At 38.8% G+C, this 25,780-nt stretch overlaps 1 protein-coding gene across 1 annotated transcript; it reads right to left on the bottom strand.

Annotated features, from left to right (window-relative positions):
* Positions 1-339: 339 nt before the first annotated feature.
* On the bottom strand, positions 340-24,759 carry fbxl2 (F-box and leucine-rich repeat protein 2). Its single transcript, XM_032580753.1, has 14 exons — positions 24,159-24,759; positions 17,790-17,851; positions 10,423-10,477; positions 9,162-9,236; positions 8,852-8,946; positions 7,462-7,626; positions 7,209-7,335; positions 6,612-6,686; positions 6,358-6,488; positions 6,129-6,189; positions 5,436-5,480; positions 4,778-4,834; positions 4,466-4,678; positions 340-2,485 (listed from the first exon to the last, which is right to left on the bottom strand). Exons 1-14 carry the CDS (start codon positions 24,186-24,188, stop codon positions 2,378-2,380), a joined length of 1,299 nt encoding a protein of 432 aa, XP_032436644.1. The 5' UTR covers positions 24,189-24,759; the 3' UTR covers positions 340-2,377.
* Positions 24,760-25,780: the final 1,021 nt, after the last annotated feature.

The following is a 25,780-nucleotide window of genomic DNA, read 5'->3' as shown; positions in this document are numbered from 1 at the left end:
CTGCCGCAGTTTTCTTCAGAACGGCCCCTCAGATGTAGAGATAAAATCCACTGAGAACTTACCAATGTTTTGGCAAAAATACATTATTTTCTCCTAACTTAGATTGTCGCCACTTCTGGTCTTTTTTTTATTTTTTAAGCCATTTTAAATAAAAATACAGAACTTTACCATAGAGGAGATTTGCATACAGTGAAACATTTACAGAATTAAAATGGGTATGGATTCTGGAAATAGGTATTTTCCATGCACAATATTTTTACTTGAATTAGAAATTTTGAAAACAAATTCTATAATTTTCCAGATTGTGGTGGAACACTGGTTTCATTAAAGAGACATGAATGGTTTACTATTAGTCATCTTTATTTGTTCATTTGTCTATTTTTTCATGTATTTCTTTATTTTTCTTAAACATAAAACTGTTAAAACTGTCAGAGGACATTAGTATAACAACCAGTCATGCCAGCTATGTATCCATCTAAATCTTAATCTTCCTTTTTCTTAATCTTTGATCCTTCCCACTGCCCTGCCTCTCTCCAAAGCCTTTAAGCACTTGGCACTAGACAGCATTTACCAGTTTTTAGTGTAGCATTATCTCACAAGCTGGTTTCATTTTGTTGGAAACATTTTTAAGGGGCTCCATTTCCATCATGGCAAGACAAAGGAGAGATCCTGTTGATCTTAAGGCATACTAAGCAAATTAAACCAGCAATTTTAGGACTTTCCAGCAATCACATTTAACTTTGCTAGGTTTTGCATCTTCTGTAGTGACAACAGGGACTCTGTTAAATCTAATAAATTATTCTGATAAATTTTCTCAGAAGTATAGGATTCTATTCTTAATAAATATTAATGCACTGCTTAGCAACAGTAAACAGCTGAAATGGAAAGATATAAGCCAATTTATAACATCTTAGAACAAAGGTAAAGTGACAGTTACATAGAACTATACTAGAGAGTCTTCCAAATAAATAAATTTATGTGATTGTCAAAAAACTTGAGGTGCCTTTGCTGAGTCTTGAAGCCAATCCTTTAGCTCTCTTCGTATTCAGTTTTGAAGCAGTTCCACCTACCAAAGCCCTGATTGATATCCAGATACACACAGCAATAAATCTGAATACTGGATGTCACAGTCCCCTTAACTGTGTGCCACAGTCATATATGTGTAATATAACTACTCAGACTCACTCTGAACAGTAATGGGGACAGGAAACCTTCCAATGTAAACAGGTTAGCCTCTGCTGCTAACCTTAATCTGAAATGTAAACAAATGCTTCAGTGTCAAGTAGGAGATAGTTCACAGGGCTTACTGACAGGATTGGACCAGGGCCTACAAGCCAGCAGAACCACAAAGGTCACAACAGAGGTCATTCTTTCCAGAAGCAGTGTAACAAAGCGCTTTTTGACCCTCAGGGTCTTGTCATAGGTCCTTCTTGTTAAACAGCAACAGTTTTTACATTAAAAAGACAAGCATATGTCTCTTTCTGAATAGACAGTCATGGACACTTACAATAAGCACTGAAAAAAAGGAGTTGCAGTTGTTTGGCCTTTCCCCAGTTTTTGAGTGAGTTGCTGTGAAGCTCATATTTTTTCGTGTTGCAAAACATTCTCTGTACAAACAGAATCAAAATCTGAACAAAAAGTTTCCCAGATGCACAAATAGGTCACATGTCCTGTTTTGTTGTACTTCCTGTTTGTCCCAAGTGTTCCACACTTCAGACTCAAGCTCGCTGTGCCAGTACTTGCACAAGATCTGCATTTCAGACACATCCCGCCTCTTGTCTCTCACAGAGCTGCAAGTCTATTAGCTGAAGCAAAAAGAATCACAGGATGGTCACATAAAGGTGACATGTGATCGGCTGAGATGAAACTCTAGAGTTTGTAACTAGTCCAGGATGGAGAGAACACCTTTTCTCTTTTTTTGTGTTTGAAAATAATGCATTTTATGCATGTTTTTGATGTTCCACTGCAGTCTGTTGCACCAAAAGGTTGGATATCACACGGTGCGTGATTCACTATGAAGTGGAGAACCTGTTTTTGTCTTTGGAGAATGAAGGAGAGAACAAGACAGAAATAAAGAAAGTCCTTCCAATCATATCTATTTCCTTCAACCTCTCCAATCCCCCCGCGCTGCTGCAGTGCCGACTGGTGAGCAGGAAGAGAGAGGAGGGGCGGTTTAAACCGATCAGGGATCAGTGGAGATCAGTGCATGTATTGATCTATGATCAGGAGCAGTGAGTGGGTCCAGCCCCTCCCCTCTCCTTCACCGCCTACCCTAGCCCCCCCTGTTCCTCCCTCCCTCCCACCCGCAACCCCTTTGGAGCCCATATCAAAGCAGCAGGACCTGTAGACAGAGGTGGCCCCCTCTGGCCCTCCATTGTCAGAGGATGATGCAGCAACGGCACAGACGCTGGCCCCCTCCATGCACAGAGGGGGGAGGCGTTACTGGGGCAAAGTATGCGTGCACTTTGATATCCGGAAGCTGGGCCTGTGAAATAAAGAAATACATTTATTAGTTTGGTCGCAAGTTTAAATCCACTTATCATCAGCATAAATGTAATTTATTTGGAGCTTTTATTGCTGCCAGGAGTTAAAAAGTCCTCCCCCTTTCTTCCAAAGTTTCTGAAATTCTGAAAACACTTTGAGTAGAATTTCCTTCCAGATGCTTTCTGTAATTGATTCGCCTAGTTCAGGGTTTCCATGATACCATCGAGCTTGAAGTGGCGTCATTACCTCGTTCTATCTTTTTCTGTTTCCTCACTGACCATGGATCAGTTATAAATTAATTACAGTTCTAACCTCAACTTGTTCTTAGAAAATTTGATCAGTACAATGGAAACCACATGCTCTATGCCCACCCACCTCATCATTAGATTTAGCTAATTTACACAGTGCATCGGCGGCTGCTTACAATCATTACCCGTCAAGTCAACAGACTGACATATAACAGAAACAATACAAAGAGTTTATTTTTTTTACTTTTATTTTATTCTGATTGTACAATTTTAAAATGTGTGGACTATAATTATGTAGCCGCTCCTCTCTGCCCCAAAGGGTCCAGGGGCATGTGCCCAAATTGCCCATTTGGTAAATGGTAGGCAGTTTATTTTTATGTGAGGATGGCAGTTTGGGCAAGCTATCTGTACATAAATGGATGCTTCAACTTTATAACAATCCCAAACACACATTAAAATAGGTTTTACATGGCTTAAAGTAAGATAATCCCAATACCCAGTTTTAAACATGATACAAGGTTTCACCCAGAAAACTCGCTAAGCCCAATGGTTGGGTGCTAGGGCAGTCAACCACGGCCCGTCATGTTTTTGAGTTAAAAAATATTTAAAGTTGACATGAAATTTGAAAATATCTTTATAAATACTTTATAATTATGCATATTTGAAAGATTGGAAGATTGATACCTGAACACCAACTATAAAGTCATTAAAAATGCAAACACTTAAAAAAAGACTTAAATAAATAATAGCACTTTTTAGTCTGGTGGGGGCACAAGTAAAGCCTGTAGACCCGCCAGGCTTATAAAAAATGTATGAGCTAGTCTGTGAGAACAAAACAAAAAACAGTCCAAATGAATTATACAAATTCTGCCTGTATGAGTGGAAAAACATCCAGCCAAAGACATGACAAAGGCCGGTTAATGGCTAGAAAAAGTTTGTGGTCAGGTATGAACTTGGTAAGAGAAAATTAGCCCAATAGCAGTGGGAGTGCAAGTATGCATTTCATTCCACATGTATACATTTTGACTTTGTGTGGAAGAAAATATCCATAATAAATTAAAATCTTGCAATGGCAGACATGCTCATGATAACCAATCTGAACGGTATTAGCAGAAAGTAGGAACTTTACATAAGCTCACCTCTTACAATACTAACATATTTTTACAGTGCTTTTTGTAACATATATGCATTTCTACTGGGCAAGAATGATAAATAGCACAGGATGAGACTTGCTTGCATAGACAAAACACCCAGAAAGGACATTAACTGAATGATGTTGAAACGTGTTTATCTTCTGTAAGGAACTATCAGCCCTAATGCCCAATATTAGAGTCAGTAAAGGGAGATAACCTCAAAATCCTCATGCAACATCGACCCACCAGTAAGTTAACTGAAATGTTGACACATGTTAATAATTACCCCACTAAATCCAGATCTATAATTATGTTATTTCAGTTTGTCAAACTAAAGAAATTTGATTTGCTAGTTGAAATTCATGCAAAGTTTGCCCTATTTACATTTATGAGCCTGTTTGTAAAATGTTGCACTTTGTTGATTTTGAAAAACTATTTTCCGCACAAAATTAGAAGCCATGTAAAAATCCTTCTCACCTAGAAAACAATGTTGAAAACAAACCAGGATTAATCTAATCAAAGAAAAATCCCTAAAGTGTAAATAAACTGCACCCTTTTCACAATAAGAAAAGCAAAAACATCTCTGTTTGTGCTGCTCACCCTGATGCGTTTGATGCCAGCCCTGGTGACTTGCTGGCAGTCGTAGAGTTCAATCCGTTCCAGACGGTGGCAGCTCTTGAGGTGCTCCAGGGTCACGTCAGTGATGAGGGGACAGTTGTCCAGCTCCACCACTGTGAGGCGCTCCTGGCCACAGGTGCTGTTGCTAAGAGCTCTGATGCCATCATCGGTGATCAGCTCACAGTGGGACAGGGACTGCCGGGGGCATGAGAGAACGGATGAAGACACATTGATATATAGCCAGGCTGAGAGGGTTCTGGTACAAATTCAGACAGTGCAGGTCTAAATGTTTACCAATGCTTGCAGCCGTGGGCAGTGGATTGACAGCTGAACCAAGGTGTTATCGGTCACCTGGGGGGAGGAAAAGCTTGATTAGAAAATGTCTTCACATGTCTACACACAGCTTTGAGGCCGACATCTCAATGTGGAGTGATGTGCTGTAAGATAATGTGTTGCAGTGAATCTCTCTCTGTCCTGCTCGCTGCATTTAATAGTGATTCAAAGGGTATGCAACAAGAATACTATAGAAAAAAAACTTCTATCCACATTGCCATACTGCTCCAGCCTGCTACAGTCTAACCTCTTCTCAGAACAACCAATAAAGTAGAGGTGAACGAGACTTGGAAATTTGACACAATATTTTGAGGAACTATTTTGATAATGAAGAAGCCTAATTTAAGTAGGCTTTTTCAGGACACTAGTTACTGAAAGAAGTGATATTTGCATTACTAAGTTGCACACAGCTGCACATTTATTGATACTCTTGTGGAACGAGAGGATTAATGTATCAAAAGTGGAGAAAATGATAAAATTAATATTTTTGTTTTGTGTTTTTTTTTAACATCATTACATAAAATTTGTAAAGACAACAATAAATCAAAAATCTTATGATGATAGAAAATGTTTCACAATAAATGATAAGCGATACACTAAATGCCACACATTCACTTACCAGAATACATTCTTCTAAGTCCATTTTTTCAAGCTCATGACAGTTCTGTGAAAAAAAAATGGATGGGTTGTTCAGAAGTAAATTCAATTCAATTTAGAAATGGTAAGTGAAATGGATGGTTGGCTCAAGACCCTTCACATTGATGTAAGACCCCACCCTGGCATCAACAATCAGCCAGAACGTGGATGACTATTACTTATGAATGCAAAATGTATACATCATACTCTCAAGAAAAGGTTCAGGCAATGTTTTTAGCTATGAGGACAAAGTATGAGGAGGAAAAGTCATGAGCAACAGGCTTTATACCACAATCACACAATACACCCATTGCAACTCATAAAAAAAACAGCTTGAGAGCATTGGTGTGATCAGATCAGTGATCAGGAGAAAATATACCAATTTTGAATGTTGTGCAATTCCATTAAACAACTTTTTGCACTCAGTAGTGCACAGTGTTCAACACATAAAGCCCTCCTAACCTTCTGCTGATAATCTGACGAATCAGTGGTGTTCATTTTCCTCACAGAGTAGCTACAACTAATGGTGGAGGCGCAGAAACCTACCATAAACACAGGTAAATTCCAGTAGTCATGTCCAGTACGACTGTTGTCCAGAAGACCATGAGTATGTCTTAATCTGATGTGAAAGGGATCGCTAAAGGAGTGACCAGTAACACAAACTAATAAAACTCACCCTTGCAAGAACTGTGAACCCCACATCAGTAACAAGTGAACATCGCGCAGCCTCAAGGATTCTTGCAAAACAGAAAAAGTTCCGATAAGCAATTGGAGGCGGGGCAAATCTTTCCATTAAAGAAATCTGTGACCAGGAGGGGATACTGACACCAATCATAAGCTTCAAATTCAAATTACAATTTTATGCATTTAGATAAGCCAGTTACGTTTAAAGTAATGCTACTTACTTGAGTTGAGGACAATTAAGTCCCAGTGCAGTCAGAGAGGCATCAGTGACATTACTGCAGCCAGATATGCAGAGGATCTGCAACTTGTGGCATCCCCGACACAAACTGACCAGGCCTTCATCTGTTATTTGCTGGTGGTGTCAGACACAGAAAAACAAGTTAGAAGAACATTCATTCACACAAACATTTCCCTCAGTTATCGCAAATAGTTAGTCCATTCAATAAAACAGCTCTTAGTGAAATGCTTGACTTACTGTGCAGGACTGCATATTGATGGTGGTCAGTTCAGGGCAGTGCTTCTGTAGGTTTTTCAGTGCGCCGTCGTCCAGCTGGATTATAGCAAACACATTATTAGTGAGATCTATTTCTATAATTTAGGTGTGCAATTAAATATTTAATGTCACATTTCTCAAAAGAAAAAAATATATAAAAATGTATATATTTTCCTAAAGAGATTAATAATTACCAGAACGTGTGTAAAAAGGCACAAATCTTTAAAGCAGAATCTGTTATAATTTTTGTGAAGGGTGGAATTTCACTTAATCAAAAATTAGGAATTGTAGATAAAAAATGTAATTTTCAGTCAAAAAGTCCCAGATTTGTTTTTAGAAAAAAAGAATCCTGGAAATTTCTGAGTTTGAAAAGTCAAAAAAATTGGACTTTTCAAACTCAGAAATTTATTTGGTTTTTTTAGAAAATTTTAGATTTTTTGCCAGAAATTTACTTCCGTTTTTTTCTAACACTCCATAGTGGATATAAAATTTTATAAAGGTAATTCATACAAACAACTATATAATAATGAACTGCAAAAAGAAACACGGTAATAAAATTAAATAGGTTGTGTGTTTTACCTGTGTGCAGCCTCTGAGGAAAAGTGCTCGTAAACCAGTGCAACCTCTAGCCAGGGCCTCAATGCCGTCACGCGTGATCTGGTCACACCATGACAGATTCAACATCTCCAGCATTCTGCAGCCGTCGCTAAACAACATCAACATGAAAACAAAAAAGGTATGAAGATCAAGGCACTTTGACAAACAGCGTTTGCAAAACATTTAAGTGTGTAAGACCTGCAGAGGTAAACGTAGGGCTAAGACTCAGGAATACCTCAGGGCCTTGAGGGAGTGGTTGGTGACGGAGACGCAGGAGGTGAGATCTAACTGTTTGAGCTTGGAGCAAAACTTGCTGAGGCTGAGGCAGGTGCTGTCTGTGATCTTGGTGCAGCCGTTCAGGTTCAGCACTTCGATGTTTCTACAGTTCTGAGCAAATGTCCTGGGAAGCAGGTGAAGCGTTAGAAAGGGAATTTCTCAAGAACTGTTTCTTTTTTTTTTTTTTTTTTTTACTTAAAAGTCAGATTGTGGGAGTGTGTGGGAGCCAATTCACAGTCTAATGGGCACTTTTCTTTCACATGTTGCTCTTATTTGAAACTTTCAACCCTTAGCCACATATTTAACTTCTTTATAGAGCATTTCAAAGGTTTTTAAACCCTTTGAAAGTGTTGTTACAAACTAATGTATTTCATTGGGACTTTATGTGAAAAAGGAGAATAACTGAAAGCTTTAAGACTTTTTCTAACAAAAATCTGAAAAGTGTGCCATGTATTGTATTTACCCTGATATTTCTGAATAAAATCCAGAGCAGCTAGGAAAAGAAAATCTGTTTCTGCGGTTTTCAAAGATTAATGTAGGCTAGAGAGCAAACGGGCTGAAGAAGGTTGTTTGTTCAGATGGGACCAATATTGAACTTTTTTTGACCCTCGTCTGAAAGGCCATCCTAATGCCAAAACAGGGTGGTGGCAGCCTCATAATGTGGGTGTGCTTTTCTTCAGCAGGGAGAGCACAGCTGGCTAGATTTTATGTGGAGGTGTCTAGAGTCAAAAATAAAGTGCATATTCACAAATTTCATTGTCCCATTCAAAGTCCAGATCTAGATCCAATTGAAAATCTGTGTCAAAACTAACATTTCTATTTACAATGTTCAAAACAATCTGAGCCATTTTGCGTAGAACAATGGCTGTACAAAGATGAACCACATTTTTTCTTATTATTTATAACACTTGGAAGATATACTTCTGTTGGTCTGCCACGTATGAAGCCTCAACAATCCTACAATTACATGACAAATAAATGAAATGCATGGCAAAATATGTGAGCAAATTAGAAAACGTTCAAGGAGTAGGAACATTTTTATAAACCTGCTTTTTATAGGAGCAATAGAGCCCATCATACAAAAGAACTGTATAACAAGAGGTTGATTTTCCTTCTTTTTTTTTGAGTGGGTACAAAGTAAACTAGGATGAAACGTAAATAAAAGAGCTCCCAGTAAAATCCCCATGGAATGAAGAAGTACAAGCTGCTTAAACTTATAATCACAGAGGCAATAGCAGCAAGTAAACAAACCAACAAGAGAATGAGTTTTTCTTTTATTGGAAAAAAAGATCAAAGCTGAAGTACACTCATCTAATCAGTGTGTGCCAGAGAGACAATGGGAATCTCACTTCATAGAAGCATCTCCAACGCTCAGGCAGCCCCTGAGGCTAAGCTGCCTCAGGAAACCTCCACAACGCTTCGAAATGTTTTCTACCACCCGGCCCTGAGGGACACAAGGCCAAACAGAGAGAGAGAGCAATGTGAGTGGGCAACAGGACAGTGGATCAGCTGAGACGTCACAGTCCACACCAAAGCCTACTGACCCAGAACTAAGCCTTCGACTGGGTAATGCTACTCAACCAATGTTCACATTTACACATGCAGCGAATACATTACTGTCCACTTTATCACCTTCACCATCAGAAACACAGGACTCACTTCTATGTCAGTCTGGAAGTTGAACAAGTCGATCTTCTGCCAGTTGCTGCCATCTAGAGCCAGGACGTTCCACGCCTGAGAGGGGGACACCAGAAGCGGACAGGGAAGTGGGTCAGACAGAGGTGGAAAGCGGCGAAAGGCATTTCCTGTAGCACGAGGGAAGCTGGTAGAGAGCCAGCCTAATGGCAAACTCATGAAACTCAGCATTAATACATTAAATACAATTTACTAATAATCTTTATAAATGTGAATACTTCCATTCCTTTAATGGTCAATTTTACTCCCTTTGGATCCCCATATGGCCAAAGCAAATGACTATAAACAGCATTTTTTTAAAAATAAACTTGATCATTAAAATATCAAGTTTATTTATTTATTTATTAAAAGCTTAATATGGGAAAATAACCTAAAAAATAAACTTCAATAATAATTAAAAATATATAATTTTTTTATGTATAGATCAATCAAAATTATTACCATTTTATTAGCAAACGTTTTTTAAGATTAAATCCAATTTGTGTACCTAAACACATAATGTATATACATTTAAATCGATATCTATGTAAGTGATATCAATGATAAATTGAAAATACTTTAAGAAAATGTAACTAGAATGTCCAAAAAACACTTTGTGATCTACATAACTTTTTCTAATTTTAGTTCCTCAGTGAATATCTCTCTAAACTCTGGGAAGGTCATTCTAAAAGCGCAGATGATGTTAATCATTCTTTACTATGACAAGATGTCCAATACCCTGAATAATTGAACCACAATCAGTCCAAATAAGAATAAAAGGAAGTAGCTTGGGACGAAAAGGCAGCATAAAGCTATGACACTGAGAAAAATCTGGAGGTGTTGAGAAAATTGTATAGTTTTCTCCCCGTTCTTATGACCTCTGAGTCAGGTTACCTTGTCACTTTGAGATCAGCAATAAAAGCAACGAGGACTGACTTATAATGTTACAAGAAAAACACCAGTAGCTCCAGAAAAAGAAATATATCCCTGTGCAGAATTGAACTTTAGTGTTTGTTTTTTTTTTTAATAGATGATTCAGTTCTAAACAGTTTTCAGTTTTTAGTAGACTATGGCACTGTTAATTTGCTTAAGGCCAGCAGAGGGCACTTTATTATTAACACTAAAAGGAAATTCAAGACTGGTCAAAGAGTTTAAATTGGATCAAAGATGTCATTTAAAAAATATTTGCTGGAATCAGAAGTGCAAGTGGGTACATTTGCATAAAGTTTTGACAGATTGTGCTTACCTTTGACACCTGTGCACATCTGCAGAGTGTAACCACGTCTAAATAGGAAAATATTCTGGAAAGAGAAACAAAAACTTCATCTTAATTTTGACAATTTTCACAGCTGTTGCTATGGTTAAATGCATTTTCTCTTCTGTGTCGTTAAACTCTTTTTTTTTTAATCCTCTCTAGTGGTGCATTTTCTTCAGCTGACACATTTACTGGCAATATAATCATAGCTGGTTCTGATGTATGGATTTTATAACAATTTCATAAAATGCAAAGTTTTAAAGGAAAGCAAAAAACAAAAAGAAAAATTAAATATAATTTCTCCCCCATTGTATTGATGACATCACATGAGGCACAAGAATCAAGATTTGATCAGCAGTCATTACAAAACAATATGGCAAGTAAACAATTATCATTAGTCGCCTTACGCCTTTTGTGATGTCACCAGAGGAACTGGCATCTGGAAGCTTAGATTTAATCTTGAAAAAATAATCTCTTACAATATAAAAACAACAGAAATCAGAGATGTTCTATAGATACTAGCTTGACTTATTTCATATAAAAGTCTGACAAGTGGCTTTAAAATAAGGGGTAATCTGTTAGATTGGCAGCAGGAGAGCCCAACATCGAGGCGGTGTTTGAGCCGAGGGCCGGTCAGCCACAAAGGGCCGCATGCAGCCGGGCTACTGGGTCAGCTCAATCCATTAATCTGCCAATGAGTAATCTCTGGCACTCAGACAAGCTGGGCCACAGACATCCAAACGTACAGTACATGCATATACATGAGGATCCAAATGAGCCCAAACACAAACATGAATGCGTTTGCCGTCCCAGTTGCCAGTAATGAAACTACTTGTTCCTTCTCAGAGAAGCTGTTTCATAGGAAGAACGTATAGAAAATATAGTTTTAAAAGATTGTCACGGTGCCAAGGTTTAAAGTACAGCTGTCGTGTGAATGTCCTTTAAAACCCTGTGAACACGAGCTGTCCATTGTTTTCCTCTCTTCACCCAGACAGAGGCTGTGTGTTTTGAGGCGTGTTGGGTCGGGACATGTTCAGACATGTCCGTGTAATCTATACCAGAGGTTTTTTGTCAGCAAAGTAGGACCACACAAACAGTATAGCATTGCTCCCAGTTCACAGACAGCACATGCACACTTCCACACACATACCACTGTACAGGAACACACAATCAGTCATCACTGCGGCTGGCCAATCAAGCTCCCGCTCATCGATCCCCCTTCTAATAACTGGTTAATGGCCATGACACTGATTATTGATAGAATGTCTGTTTTAATCAAATACAATCTAACTTTCTATTAAGTGTGTCAGAGGGGCGTTTTACCACCCACAGAATTCAGTTTCTAAACACTCAAATGAAAATCAATCAGATGCACAGAAAATTGTTTGTTGTCCCAGCCGTTCTAAGATGTGCAAAATAGAGAACATTTATGTGTAATTTAATATTATCTCAAAATTAATCCAGCAATCAGTCCAACATATTGAAGTATGTAACTGCAGAGCTGCACAATACTTCAGCTGCAGTTGTCATCACATCATCAGTTTGCAACAGATGATTATATTTTATGTACATGTAAGGCACTTGTGTCAAACTCATGGCCCGGGGGCCACATCTGGTCCACCACAGCTTTTTATGTGGCCCGCCCTAAAGGGATACATAAATAGAACTGACAAAATAACAGGGTGCTTAAATTATTATTTTATCAATCAATTTAAAGCAGTTTTTATCAGTTTACTGCCAAATTGCATCAATCAGTCCCTAAAGTTTTTTGTGAATTATTGTGGAAATTTACGCAAAATCAACAAATCCTTTTGGACTTTTTTGCACCAATCCAGAAGTTTATTGCAGATTTTTCGCAAAAATTGTGAAAAACATTGGATCCTAGTGATGGTTTACTCCCACCTGCAGGTGGCAGTATTTTTTACTTCTACTAAACAGCTACATCAGCCTTATGTTGAGTTATAATCCATAATGATACGGCAAGTAATAAAAAGTCACATTTACCATCATAGAGAAGTGCAAATATTTCTAAATTACTACCGCAAACACTTTTTTATTGCAAAAGAAAAATCAGAAAATCATGGAGGAACTGAAAAGATGTTCAATATTATGCAATTTTAACAAGTTATTTCTAGTTTAACAGTTTGACGGGTTTTATCAATACATTCTGGCACCACTGGCACTTAAAAAATATTCATGATCTCGATTTGGCCCAAAAGGAAAATGAATTTGACACCTCTGGTGTAAATCAGTTAGCATGTTTAGGGCGTTAAATTGATTTTTGACTTCCTTTAATGACCACTAGTTTGACATTATGGTGCATCATGTGACTATATAGATAAATTTTTAAAAAAAACACAGCTGAAAAATGTGCGTAAAACAGAACCAATACTGTTGCAACTTTCAGAAGTTAAATGGCAATTTTATGTTGCACAAGCTACAACAAAATGTGAAAAATGTCAGCAGTTACACTGCATTGTGTGACAGTTACAATTTCATAAAGGAGACATGACAGAAAAGGGGGAGGGAGGGGTCAAAAACACAGCACAGCTAAATTCAGAGGCATAACACCCCGACATCTTTAATAGGTTTTCCACCTGAATACACATAAGAAAGCCCTAATCCAGAGATTCAGTGCGAGAAATAAGCTAATAGTCTTTGATTGCTCTGTCAAATCCTTCCCTTTTTCTCCAGACAGGATCTTAATAGTTTACAGTGATGAAAAAAATTAACACCTGACCCTTGAAGCGTGGCAAGATAAGAGCTAGTCCAGCTTTCGGCACAGTTTGAGGCTGGTTGCTACAGTAACAGCTCAGACATAAATTTGGGTGCTGCTGGTGGGGAGCCTGCTGAGTCAGCCCTTCTGCGTAAGGAGACCCTGAACGGCTCCAAACTCTCTCTGTCAGACGTAGTTCTTGTATATCGCAGCTGTTTTTCACAGTTTATATGCACAGCGAGCCGGCCTACATAACAGCTGCTTATCATGCACCAGCTGAGAGGCAGAGGGACAAGAAAACAAAGCGGCGAACTCAGGAACATCCACAGAGATAGATTAAACATGAGCACAAACACCAAAAACAAGAGCAATTATACAGATTAACAAACTTGTAAGAAATTTTGGCACTACAGTTACCAAAATAGAGCACATGAATGACATACTACAAACACAGAGTTTGTCATGAAGCAGCAAACTAATAAACCTCCCCTAACCCTAGCAGAGAGTTTTAATTCAGACCTGCTGCTGTGTCTTTATTAAATGATAGCCTGAAAACTGAAAGCTATTATTATAATCAAATTATTACCCAAGCCAATATTCAGGAAAAAGTACCCAATGTTCTGTGGAGATGTTGTTCCTCATATCATGAATAATGGGTTTTGGACTGCTGACTGAAAAAAAAAAAAAAAAAGCGATGTGAATAATTTCCTCGAGTTACTAGGTGTTTTAAGGACAAAACAACAAAAACAAAAAAAGAAGCAGATTAAAAAAGAATCTTGTGTTTCCTAACAAATGCTTACAGATGATAAAACCCTTTAGCCATCTAATTTAATTAGCATGAGTTACATTCCCTGGTTCATCATGCAGTTGATCTTGAAATGACACCCTTTGTGATGCTAAAAAGTGGAGTTTCCAATCCAGGTTTATTTATGAACACATTAAATCATCACACAGGACTAAAGGATAAATCAATCTAAAACCACCTTTAATATTCTTTACAACCCTACTTCTATAATTTTGGCTTTCAGTCTCCTTTCTTTTGAGTTTATTAGCATGTCACAAAGAATAGAATAGAATTCAACTTTATTGTCATTGCACATGTCACAAGTACAAATCAACAAAATGCAGTTTTGCATCCAAGTTTTTGTTTGTTTGATAATTCGATGTGTCTACCTGAGGAGGATCGGAGGTTTCCTTGCTAGACCATTACAGATCTTGAACTTTCTTCTGGGAGAGTCAGTCTTTATCTGACTTAAATCAGTCCCATCAGAAGAAAAGTAACTATTTGTGTTCTTCTTGTGATTAATAGTGCTGCTTTTTTTTGTCAACTGCGATCTGTAAAACTGTGACATAAAAGTTCTAGTTTAGTTTCATTAGACCATCAACTTTCTCCCACAAGAAATTAACTTGTTTCTAAAATCCAAGTGAATCAGGCTTCTAATATAATTAATAACTGAGTTTCACTAGATTATTTCCTATTTATGTTTTTTACAGACTGTTAGGGATTTGACTGAATATTTTTCTAGATGTATTCTTCCCTCTACAAGAGAAAATATTACCAAAGCAAAAGCACAAATCAAAGCGTTGAGCATGCTAACCGGCTACATACCTCACAGTTTGAACAATGATTTAATGAGACTACTCCCTAATGTCATTCAAAAATGCTTTTGTCCTTTGAAGCTAAAATATTCGACAGGGCCACATTCGCAGATCACTGTCATGATCTGCGAATTTGGAGCATTCCTTAGATAACTAAAACCTTGTTTTGTTTTACAGAGTGGAACTATGATAAAACAAACAACTTCAATGGATTAAAAAAAAATAGAATTGGGCGCACAAGAATTTATAGTATGTGGATACACTCCCTCTAATTGGACAAATGTCCCTTTACAAATTACACATCATTAAACATCCTGTTGGATCGTTGTTTTAACAATGTGATCCAAGATGTCACCCTCAAAGAAAGGAAAGCTGGTTAGAATAATAAGAAACAACAAAGGAACCACTAAGGCACAAGCCTCTCATAAAGTGGAAGAGCCAGAGTCCACAGCAATTTTTACATCAAAATGGAGTCACTATAATAAAATAAACACCTTGAAGTTCAACTCAAATTTTCAGTAATCGATATGGACAAGGTAGGTGCCTTCTGGAGAAAGATTTTATGTCACAATGAGAAACACATTGAGATGTTTGAATATACTGCATTTATGAACACTTTAGCAAAGTGTGTGGAATGGCCTCAACCCTTCTGTGAATTAATAGTCTATACAAGCTGCGTCTGTGCCAGGAAATCAACCGATTTAATTAATAACCTCTCATAGCAAATCCTGATAGAGAGAGCAGTCAAATATTCAAAGTCTGACATTAAACTCTATGGTGAGAAGAATTCATCTGAAGACTTTCACTAAACAGCAGAGGTTTGCACCACCATCTGATCTTCTGGACTTGTTCATGAACTCTTCCGTTCCTATCCTTATTTCCTAATTGTGTAACATAATGAGAAAAAAAAAAATTCATACATCTCATTTGATATAAACTATCAGTCTTGTGGCTGATTTCCAATCACCTGTATTTTTAAAGTTCTGACTTTATGAAGCCATTTTCTCTTTGGACAGATTTCACACTGTTTTTTCCATGTCCTCATACCATGAGAGGTCATTAATTATTCATATTTGGAAAGGAGGGACACTATGCAGTGGACCAGTTAGTAGTAATGCTGCCTTGCAGCAAGAGGGTCCTGGGTTTGAAATTAGGTCAACTAGAGTTTTTAAATTGCTGCTAGGTTTGAATGTGTGTGGACATTGTGATTTGTCTTTTGTGTTGTCCTATGATGGACTGGAGACATGTGCAGGGTGTACCTCTTGCACAGTGTACCCCACCTCTTGCTCAATGTCTGCTGCAGATGGGAACCAGGATGGATAGATGGATGTTAAACTGTCATTAGCATCCCATATAAGCAATTCACATTACAAACAGTACATGAAAAGTAAGGGAATGGTGAATTGTTTTGGTCTTTAAGGGCCGGTATTCTGTACATTAGTTGTCTCAAACGCCTGTCCTAAAGGGCTGTTGTCCTTCAACATTTAGATATCCTTCTGCTGCAGCACACCTGGTTCCAGTACTACCTCATTAGCATGCAGTCGTGTAGTTCAACTGAAAGCTAGTAAGGCAGTTTTGCCATTTAATTCAAGTATGTAGGACAAGGGACACATCTACAAGTTACCGAACCTTGAGAACTGCAGTTTGAGACAACTACTGTACATTTCAGATATCTTCCTGCTGGAACATCCCTAAAAACAGATGATTTTGTCATTATCAGGCTCCTGTAAAAAGGCCTATAAAACATCTATAACACACTAGAGCCTGTCCCTCAAGGACTAGCATTGCCCAGTTTTGCTGCATGTTTATAAGAGTATGAGGTTAAAAGCTCAAAAGGACAAAATTTGAGATTTCTTTCCTCAGTGAGAATGTTTACACCAAAGAGTGTTATCATCAAAACAATCAGGTAATCCGTACATATGATGGGTTCACTGTTTGGAAAAAGGTTATATTTTTGGTTTTCCATCATCCAGTGAATGCTGATCCTGCTCATTTTTTGTCATATTTCTAGCAAGAAAAGGGAGTCATGGTAATTTTTTACTTTAAATCTTTTATGCTTTCTTTTTTACTTTCTATCAGCAATTTAAAATTCATCGCCATAAATCAGTTGATTTAAAGTATGAAGCTTAGTTTATGCTATAAACAAACTGTTAATCTTAAATAAAAAATTAAACATTAAATCTTACATTTTAAGTCTGATAACTTTTTCTTTTCATCATAAAAGAAACCATTTCAAGCTACTTTAGAAACTGTTTTAAGCACATGGACATCATAGTGTCTTTCACTGAGAAACAAAATTATAAGCGAGAAAAAAAAAGAAGCTCCATCTAAACCACAATCCATGGTTTACAAACAAGATTTACTGCTGTCACAATGAGTCCCCCTCACAGCTGATGTTGTGCAACTGTCTTGATATGACACATGTGACAGTGGGTCATGTGTTGCAGCTGGAAAGCGTATTCTACCCTGTCCGACCAGTGAAAGTGTGATGGTGCTACTGGGTGGACTGGTAGCCTCTTTGGAGTGCAGATGGAGCAGCAGAGGAACACAGCACTGCGGAATTCCCCACAAGCTAAGACAAACTATTTATAGCACACACTCACTCTCTCTCTCTCTCTCACACACACACACACACACCCATATACAGCTTACACAGGCCTCAGGAGTGTTTCACACATGCACACGCAATCTAGCATTGCACAAGCACAGAAATAACATCATGTATCAGAGGAGGTACCTGCAGCTGTGCCTCTTTCCAAGACATAAGCTAACCCATACGGCACATACAGATCACCCTGGGAAGATGAGCACGTGTGAGGCCATGCATAATGCCAAATTTATGGAGCCTGTGCAGCTGGCGTGAAACAAAATATTGGTCTGTGGGTCACACATTTAAACATGTCAAGGTAAGGGGCTGATATACATCACACAGGCTATCGGCTGATTCAGCTAATGAATAACCCTGACCTAAGAGTTCAGTCAAGGGCAATTTGTGTCGTGTTGTGGGTGAGAGATTGCGTTACTGCTGTGTTTTCAACCCTACCTGAGAAGAAGCTCTTTGGGGAGCTTCTTGTTAATTGGTGCTTCATCGCTGTTTGAGAACACCTGCAGAGACACAAGATAAATAGCAATAATGGTGAGAGGATTGTAAGTTTACCAAGCTCGTAAAAATGTGAGGGAATCTGTGTCCTACGAGTGTATAAACAGAGGCAGCAACCACAACCGTTTAAGGTTTTATTTATGTCAAACATGAGCAGAAACAGAGCCCTACAACTTGTTTACATTAGTCATCCAAAACTGAGCTAACACATCTTTAATTTATACTAATAAACACACCAGAGACACATTTGGCTTCTCATGTCCCCTCCCTGCAACATTATAATTCTGTCAGCCTGGTCAGCTTGTTGGCATGCTTATCTCAATTAGCCTACTCGCTGGATGTCTGGCCATCTGCTGAGCGGCACACACATACACACGTATGCTTAGACACACTCGTAGGTTATTAAAGCCTGACCGTTCTGGGTGAAGAACAGTTTCAGAACGTTCCCAATCGAGCTGGGCTATGAATTCAGATTAGGACAAACACCCGCAATCAAACAGCATCTGCAGGCACACGCACATCCTGTCAGTGACACGCTTGGATCCTAAAGGAGTCAGCAAGTGTATCTAACGTGGAGGACTCCCTGCTGTGTCACATGCAAACAAGAAAACAAAGGGGAGGGGAGTGATCGCTGTGCAGGATGAGCAGACATAACCTCTTTGAAACAGAAAGCAGTCAAAAAGAGCAAAGAGACGACTAAAAGGGGAAGTAAAGATCAGAAGACAGAAACTGAACTACCGTGAAAGACTAGAAAAGAAAACAAAAATAAAGATTATTTGTTAAAAACCACAACGTAAAAGAAGAACCAGGAGAAAAATAAAGAGACAGAGTTTAAGAGTTTGAGAGGTAGAAGAGACAAAAGAGAGAGAGATTTTCTGCAAAATATTAACCAAACTGGTTTGAATGTTAACGACTCTGCTATGGCAACAGCAAACTAGACAAAGATGCTTGAAATGTGTAAGCGCACTTAAGATGTTCATCACAGCTCACACCCTTGCTACTCCATAAAGCTCTGTCGCATTTTTTATGACTAAAACACATCGTTATATTGAATTTAAGCATCAACCACTGCAGTGTGCCAATTTAAAGGTTTTTAGATCACTTCAAGCTCCTCCCTTATAGAAAAGTTTGCTTGTTATCATGATGTTAGAAGTCTTTAGTTTAATTTGATTGGAAAACACTGGAAAGGCAGAAATTTTCCTAAACCTTGACGTTTTAAACATTTAGTCAAGAGAAAGGCAAAAAATATATATAAAAGTGTTTCTTTTCAGGGTTTTGTGACAGACCAAAACAAAGTATCACATAGCAGAAGTGAAAAGAAAATTATACACAATTTTTAAAGGTCTTTGCAAAAAGAAAATCAGACAAAAGTGGAATGTGTTCAGTACATTTCCTCGGTCACCCCTGAATAAAACTGCAGCCAAATGCAACTTTTAGATGTCACATTATTAATAAGCAAGGTCCAATGACGTGGACAGGAACACAGCAGGCAGGTATGTAAGAAAGTTGTGGAGAAGTTTGAAGCGGTGTTATGTTATAAAACAATATCCCAAACTTCAACACTTTACTGTCCGAATTCACTTATAATTATATGACAAAGTAGTTCATTTTTGACTGGGAAGCAGAAGCTATTCATATTAAATTAACTGGAATATAACCCATATAAAACTTAAAAATGACGCAAAGTAATTAATAAAATGAGCAATTAAATTAAATATCAAGAATCCAGTATCTAGATTACTTTATTGATGCCACCATTGCTATAACATGGCTTTAACAATCAATTACAACATGTGTCTGTACAATCACTCCACAGGTGGTTTGAGGAATTGAGTATTATTCTGTCAAATATCTGAACATGAAAAGAAAGGAGAAAAACTGCCTAATCCATTCACCTAAAGCTGGCATCCTGGGCAAGGTGAGCATCAATTTAAACAACCAGCCAAGAGACCCACAGTAACTCTGAATGAGCTGCCAAGAGCCACAACTCAGATGGGAGACTCTAATCTAATTTTGCACCAGAAAAATCTGTACTTTATCAAATAGTTGGAAGAAGAAAATCACTGCTGAAAGGAAGCTTTCATGTATCCTATTTTAAGTCTTCCACAAGCCATGTAGGGGAAACAGCAAATATGTGGAAGAAGGAGTACTCTGGGCAGATAAGACCAAAATTGATTTTTTTTTTCTCCCCCATCTACATCTAAAAACAAACATTGCACATCGCCATAAACACACCATTTTTTCAGGAGCTGGCTGGAGTTTATGAGAAAAATAGATGGATGCAGGGCAATCGTGTAAGGAATACTGCAAAATACTAGAGACAAGCATACAGGTTCCAGCAGAAAAACAACCTCAAACATCAATCCAGCGCTAGAATGAAGGAGTTCACCATGGTTGAGGATCTGTGGCAAGACTTGAAAATTGATATTCACAAAAGCTCTTCATCCAGTCTGACTGATGTTGAACTATTTTGGAAAAGAAGAATAGGTGAGTACACTCGTTTTGTACACTCGTACTTGCAAAAACGAGTGTCTATGATGTATTGAATCGAGGGGATAGAACTCAAAAGCATGCCACTCTTTTTGTAAAAATATTTGAAAACCCATGCATCACTTTCCTTCCACTTGGAGAATGTGGGCCAGTTTGTTTTAGCCCAATAAAACACATTGAGATCTGTGAAAGACACTGTACATTACTTTTTGCAGTTGGTCTTGAAATGTTTTCAACAGCCTAAAAATCCTCCAGTGGAGATGATAAACAGAGCACACACACAACTCTTTCCCTTAGGTCTTACAGATGACAAATGTCAAAATAGAAGCTGGAACCTTCAAGTGTTTTGACGATGGAGAGGATACTCTAAAATTTTTCAGGAATTGAAAGTCCCAAAAAGCACAGAAGCCATTGAAACATTTTGTAAAACAGAAAAGCAAACGCAGAATGGTCTATAAAAGGTCTAAATAATGAGATCCAGAGGGCCTTAATGGAAAATAAGTCAGACTTTTATGACACAGTTGCAAGACAAAAGTCATAAGATGATTAAAGGTTCATGACAGCCTGCTGAGAGGAAGCAAATTGCCTTCTGAACAACTCTTAGTGTAGTTAGGAGCAAACTCCCGTTGTCAGATTAAATAAAGATTAAACGATACGATCCCGTTTCCTCCAGCATCTGCAGAGGGATATGGGCTGCTCAGAACCACCTTATAATTACCATCTTTGCGGTCTGAAATGGTGTTGGCAGCATCCTGCTGTGGAGATAATTTTCTGCAGCAGGTACTTTGTGATTGGTCAGAACAGAAGAGAGAAAACGTTGGAAAAAAACATCTGGGGAAAAAAAATTTTGATCTCTGACTGGAGATGCAGCTTTTTGGGGAAACTTCAGCAGTGATCCAGCCTTATTCTGGAACATCACAGTACTAAAGTGCACAAGAATGCATACTGCCACTTGCAACTAATCCACATATATTTTCAATAAACAACTCTATAAGTATTTTATAATCTAAAGAAGAAATTATGTTGTCCCTGCTACAAGTGTTTTACCTAAATGCTCCAAAAACAAAAGTAAATTGCGTTAAATAAGTTTTAAAGCTTGTTTGTCATATGACAGAATGTGGAAACTGTGAATCTATTAAATAAAAAAGTCCTGAACCTCAACAGGGAACATAAAATGTTGAGGTGATAAAATGTCTAAAAAAGAAGACTGGAGCTAAAACCACCTCTGAAACATGTCACTTATCTTTTACTTTAGCTTAGAAACTGAACATTTTATTGAGTTTATTTCATTTGTATACAACTAGCATGCAACAAATGACCTCTAAAAGCACTTAAACTAAAAATATACCATTTATATACAGAAATGCACTGTAAAATCAGTCCAATCATGTAGAAAGGTTCAAATTTAATGACGTACATTCCAAGTTGATTCTAGACGGAAAACATTGCAGATAGTTTCTGTTTATTATGACAATAGATAAAATATTTCCATCTATTGAAATGCAACCAACTGTACTGAGGCACTAGCTTTGCAGCGGTCTGTCATACTGAACGCACATGTGATAGCAGTGGAGAGGAAAGGCCACATACACTAAACAACAACAAGATAAGCAAAGAATTGGTCGATTTACAGGCCTAACTACAAAATAAATTCTTCATGCAATGCGTCAATTTTAAAGGATTTAAGAGCAAATTCCTAAAATAAAACCAAAGAGAAACACAGAAAATCACAATGAGTCAATGGACAAAAAAAAACTTGATGATGAGTTTTGGATGGAGACTTTAAAATCTGCATTCTAAGTTGATTATGGAGCAGATAAACCTCAGCAACTGGTTCTTTTATTTATTATAACAGCAGTGCAGCTTCCCTAAGCGGTGAGGTGGCGTTCCTGTTCCTAGAGAGCTTGCAGCAAATTTGGACAGCCTGAAATTTTCTTTTTTACCAAATAAAAACTGCTTTAAAGAAATTACAGTTGTACTACGTCAATAACGGAGCCTTTCTGTAAAACCGACTACAAAATATCTCAGGTTTCTAATAGTCAGCTAGTTAGCGTGATCTTTTCTCGCCAGCCCACAGTTTGTTTGTTTTTTCCACAATACACTGGTTTTCATGCAAGAACACCAACAAGTTCACTCCCACTGAGTATGTGAGCACACCCAACTGAGAAAGTCAAGTACCATCAAGTCAAACCCTAAAGAATCTCAGCAATGTGTGAACAGCACATCAGATAAACCGTGCTCAGCGCCTGTCGGACTGGGTGATATTAGGACTGAATCCGCTGTGAAGTCAAATGTTGAGAGACCAAAGTGTTTTAGTGGGCCTGTTAGGAATAAAAGCTTGTGTTTTGAACTGCTTCCCTGTAACAGTGGATTTTGTGTAGCTAATCTAAAAAAACACTCAGTGTGTTTAATGAAGCGTATCATGGAGTCATTGTTCTTAAAGTCTGCAGCCAGCCGTGGATTTAACAAAGGAGTTTGTAAACTAGTTTAAAGATACCATTCGACTTCACACTGACATGTCATTGGCTGTGACGGCTCCTCTGTCACGGCTTATTTGCAGCAGACAGTGCTGAGACTGTACATATCACTCATAAAATACTGAACCAAGATCAATGCTGATCAGGCCCAGAGTTTCCATAAAAACTCTCCCTTATCCGGCTAGCTTTTATGCTAACAGAGCTGAACAGTTAGTCGCATGGTTGCCTCGCACGAGAAGGTCCTGGGCTCAAATCCCAGGACCTTCTGCATGTAGTTGTATGTTCTCCACATTTATTGTAGGTTTAGACAATGGATAGACGTATAAACTGTGGAGGAAAAAAGTATTATATTTGTCTAACCTACTCATTCGGTCAGGTGACCATGCTTTTCAGTGTAGACATCTGGCACAGTTCGAATGCTTATGTGAATGCCGAGTGGACTGGAGTCTGCTCCAAATGTAGGAAGCGGACTAAAGCGCAGTGCGTTCTGGGTAAATACAACCAAAACAAACGCTAGCAGGAGAAATGCCTCCTGGTTTATTGCCAAACACACTCAGTGTCTTGATCATTTCCTTAAGTAGTTCTTGGTGCAGCGCCACTATAGGTGGTAAGCAGGCTTTTCAAAGTGTGTCGCTTGTTAAGACACTGTGCAAAGTAAAATCAAGCCTCACAAGCTGAAAATGTAACAGATGTTGTCACTTTTGTCCCCAAACAAATTGAGTCTACCGTACTATCAGGTGTGAAAACATCCTAACAGATTTTTAAAAATCCAAATTAAACCTTAAATTTAAATGACGTTTACATTTGTTTAAATAATCTATAATATGTGAGAAATGAAGAGCTCTTGGGCCCCCGTGCTGGCCTCAAGGGGTCATAAGCAGCAGCTTAGTTTGCTTATACCTTGGGCAGGCTCCGGCCCTCATGTGTAGTATGTCTTTTTTCTGGGAGGGGGCAGGGGGCTATTGGGGTAATCCAGCCCGTGTCTTCTGCCCTATCAGAGTGAAAACTATATAAACGCTGCAGCTCTCTCTGAAAGCCTGTAACCTCAGGCGACAGACCCTGATATATTGACTGTACACTCAGCCACAGCCCTGCTGTCTGTCCAGCAGTCCCCAGCTCCGTGTTTTCACTGTCTGCTGCTGGTGCGGGAGGACAACAACAGGATTTCGGATTACCCTTGACCAACAAAACGCCTCAGCTCCTGACTGCGTGTACAAATTAGGAGCAAAGCCCCACGCACACACACGCACACACACACACTCAAACACAGTTTGCTTATACAAGACTCCCTACTGGAGACAAACAGTTTAACCGCTGGTGGTCCACTCCCTCCCTGTGTCATTACCTCGAACCGGCTCTTGGTGATACCGTTCATGTCTGCGGCGGCACCTTCCTGCTACAGACAGAACCAGTGGAGCCGCTTCTACGGCCGATTTCGTCGCCGTTTTATTTTCGGGAGCGTAGGAGCCGAGCTGAAGCTGGGTCTTCACAACCTCCTCCTCCTCCTCCTCCTCCTCCTCCTCCTCCTCCTCCCCCCAGCCGCCAGCGAGGCTCCTGTCTCCGGGTCAGCGAGGAGGCGGCAGCGGTGATGGTGGTGGTAGCGAGGCGCGGTGTGGGTTCCGGAGCGGCCTGCGGTACCGTGAGCGCTCGCTGTCTCGGAGAGCGAACGGCTCCCCAGCACGTCTCATCACAGGGCTACCAAAATAACAATAATAACATGGACGGTTCTGTCAAGTGACTTCACTTCCGCCTCTCCCTTCATCGTCGCGTACCAGAACCAGTCAGCTGCGCGCACCGAAACCGTAAAAAAACACTCGGTGAATGGGGGGATTAACGCCCGTCGCTAACGCCCCATCGCTTATTTCTCACGTCGAGCTCCGTTAACGGCGGAAGACACGAGCGCTTTCCTCGCTCTTTTCTGTTTACTTGCTGGGGGGGAAGGGGAGGGGCAACGTGACGTCATTGATGCGGGAAAAGCACGCGTGGTCGATTTGTTTTGATTGTGAGGTCCTCCGGGGCCTGTTTCTTCACAGCGATAAGGGACACGGGACGAAAGTTGGGTGTAGCAGAGACTGTCTGAGGGGAAAGAAGCAATGATGAATTTATGCTGTTTCATTTCTGGAGACATCCAGCTCAAAACTGTTTTGTTTTTTTTATGTCTGAAAAAGACAATGACCGCAAGTCCATGAGTGCAGTCGAAAGACAAAATTAACCCTATTAAATTTTCTTAAGCGCACAAGTAACTTTTGTTTTGCAATTTAAAACTGTTTCCTCGCAGTCAACACGAATATTGAATATTACCTCGCGGAAAGTTGGAGTTGTCCTAGAAACAAGACAATTATATTCGTTGTTTTATACTTTACAGCCATAAAAAAAACAAATAACTGCGGCTTTTATTTCATTAAGTATGCATAGAGCAGAACAAAAACCCTGAACGCTAAGCTAAAGCTACAATTTAATGGTTGCTATCAAACCTTATTCATGTGTTAGAAAAGCCCAGTCAAAGCTAAGAACTGAATCTTAGAGAAATCTTGTAGAGGCAAAAAAAAAAAAAAAAAATCAAAACTGTTTATACAGGCTTTCTTTATACAGGCTCTCCATCCAATCTGATATTTGAGCTTTTGCACAAGAAATATGTAAATCTACATGTGCAAAGCTGGTACAGACACATGAAAAGAGTGTAGCCTAATTGTAGCTTTGACTACAGCAAACTAATGAGCACGGTGAACACACGATATATCAGTTATTATAGCTACAAATCCATCCAACACTTTTCAGATTTAATAAAGTGAAAAATTATGTAAACGCAACCTGCCATACATATGTTTTATGGCAGGTTGAAGATAAACAGACCTTTGGGAAAAACGAATCATGTGTTCTCCAGCTCTGTGGCTAGAGGGCGCTCTGACATAACCAGCCTTATCTGATAACCTTGCGACGTTTCAGCTGTGAAAGTAACGTGATTTA

Source organism: Xiphophorus hellerii, chromosome 13 (genome assembly GCF_003331165.1).
Source record: "Xiphophorus hellerii strain 12219 chromosome 13, Xiphophorus_hellerii-4.1, whole genome shotgun sequence".
Lineage (NCBI taxonomy): Eukaryota > Metazoa > Chordata > Actinopteri > Cyprinodontiformes > Poeciliidae > Xiphophorus > Xiphophorus hellerii.
Note: the sequence above shows the minus strand (reverse complement) of the source record. Positions and strands in the feature narration are given on the sequence as shown.

Coding starts and splice junctions, on each gene's coding strand:
- fbxl2 (XM_032580753.1), bottom strand. CDS start 24,188: ATGAACGGTATCACCAAGAGCCGGTTCGAG. Junction 10,478..17,789: donor CCCAAAGAGCTTCTTCTCAG/GTAGGGTTGAAA, acceptor TTCTCTTTCCAG/AATATTTTCCTATTTAGACG. Junction 7,336..7,461: donor CACTCCCTCAAGGCCCTGAG/GTATTCCTGAGT, acceptor GATGTTGTTTAG/CGACGGCTGCAGAATGCTGG.